At 44.5% G+C, this 895-nt stretch overlaps 1 protein-coding gene across 1 annotated transcript in view; it reads left to right on the top strand.

Annotated features, from left to right (window-relative positions):
• The first annotated feature begins 713 nt into the window (after positions 1 to 713).
• The window catches only part of LOC119267472, a 17,880-nt gene continuing 17,698 nt past the window's right edge, over positions 714 to 895 (top strand). The window contains exon 1 of the mRNA XM_037548857.1: positions 714 to 844. Within this exon, the coding sequence (XP_037404754.1) occupies positions 819 to 844 (26 nt within the window). The 5' untranslated portion in view covers positions 714 to 818. The remainder of the gene's footprint in view (positions 845 to 895) is intronic.

Genomic DNA, 895 nt, shown 5'->3' with positions numbered 1-895 from the left:
CAAGTTTAGATCATTGGAGGCTAAGTTGTGCGCCCCCACCGCGCCGCGGTCGTTATCTTTTCTTTTTGAAAGTCGGTCGTTATCACATGATAATGCCCTCCGGCGAACGGAAGACCGTGATAGTGCAACGTCACCTGCCACACACACAAGAAATGAAGAAAAACTAATTGGACGCGAATCAGCGGTCGCTGTCCGCGGCACGACACCAATGCCAGCTAGCCAGGGCATTAACTACTGAAAAATCAATAAATTGTACCCAAAATAAGCGGTGGGAAGAGCGGGAAAAAAGTACAATATTCGCCTCGATGTAATCAAAGGCCACCTCGAATTATTAATACCGTACGGTAATCCCTATCTTTTAAGGCCTCCTTTGGTTTAGAGGAATTTCATAAAAAATCTGGAGGATAGGATTCTTATAAGATTTTTTCCTTTAGAGCTCTTTGATTCATAGGAATGGATTTCTATTCCTACATAGGATTGGTTCCTATCCTCCATATTTCATAAGAAAATAAAAAAAAGCCTAGACTCAATAAAAAAATTTCTTTGGTGTCAACCAAATGTCATCTTGTTTCCTATTTCTACTCATAGGATTTGAGATACATGTCATCTCATTTCCTATAAAATTCCTATTCCTATGATAATCCTATCCTATAAACCAAAAAGGCCTAAATAAAAATGCACCATACTCCGTACCTGCCTTTCCTTCACCTACCTCTTTCCTCCCACCTTCCTTTCTTCCAGTCTACTCCTCCTCCTCTCCACCAAATCACGAAATCCAGCGCAGATTTGCGCCGAGGGAGCGCGTCGACGACGCGTCCATGGCCGCCGCCGCGTTCTCCATCAGGTTCGTGTGGAGGCGCCGCGCCATCTCGTCGGTATCATGGCGGTCGTGCTT

The sequence above is a fragment of the Triticum dicoccoides genome, chromosome 3A (genome assembly GCF_002162155.2).
Source record: "Triticum dicoccoides isolate Atlit2015 ecotype Zavitan chromosome 3A, WEW_v2.0, whole genome shotgun sequence".
NCBI lineage: Eukaryota > Viridiplantae > Streptophyta > Magnoliopsida > Poales > Poaceae > Triticum > Triticum dicoccoides.
This window is presented reverse-complemented; position numbering and strand designations above follow the sequence as displayed.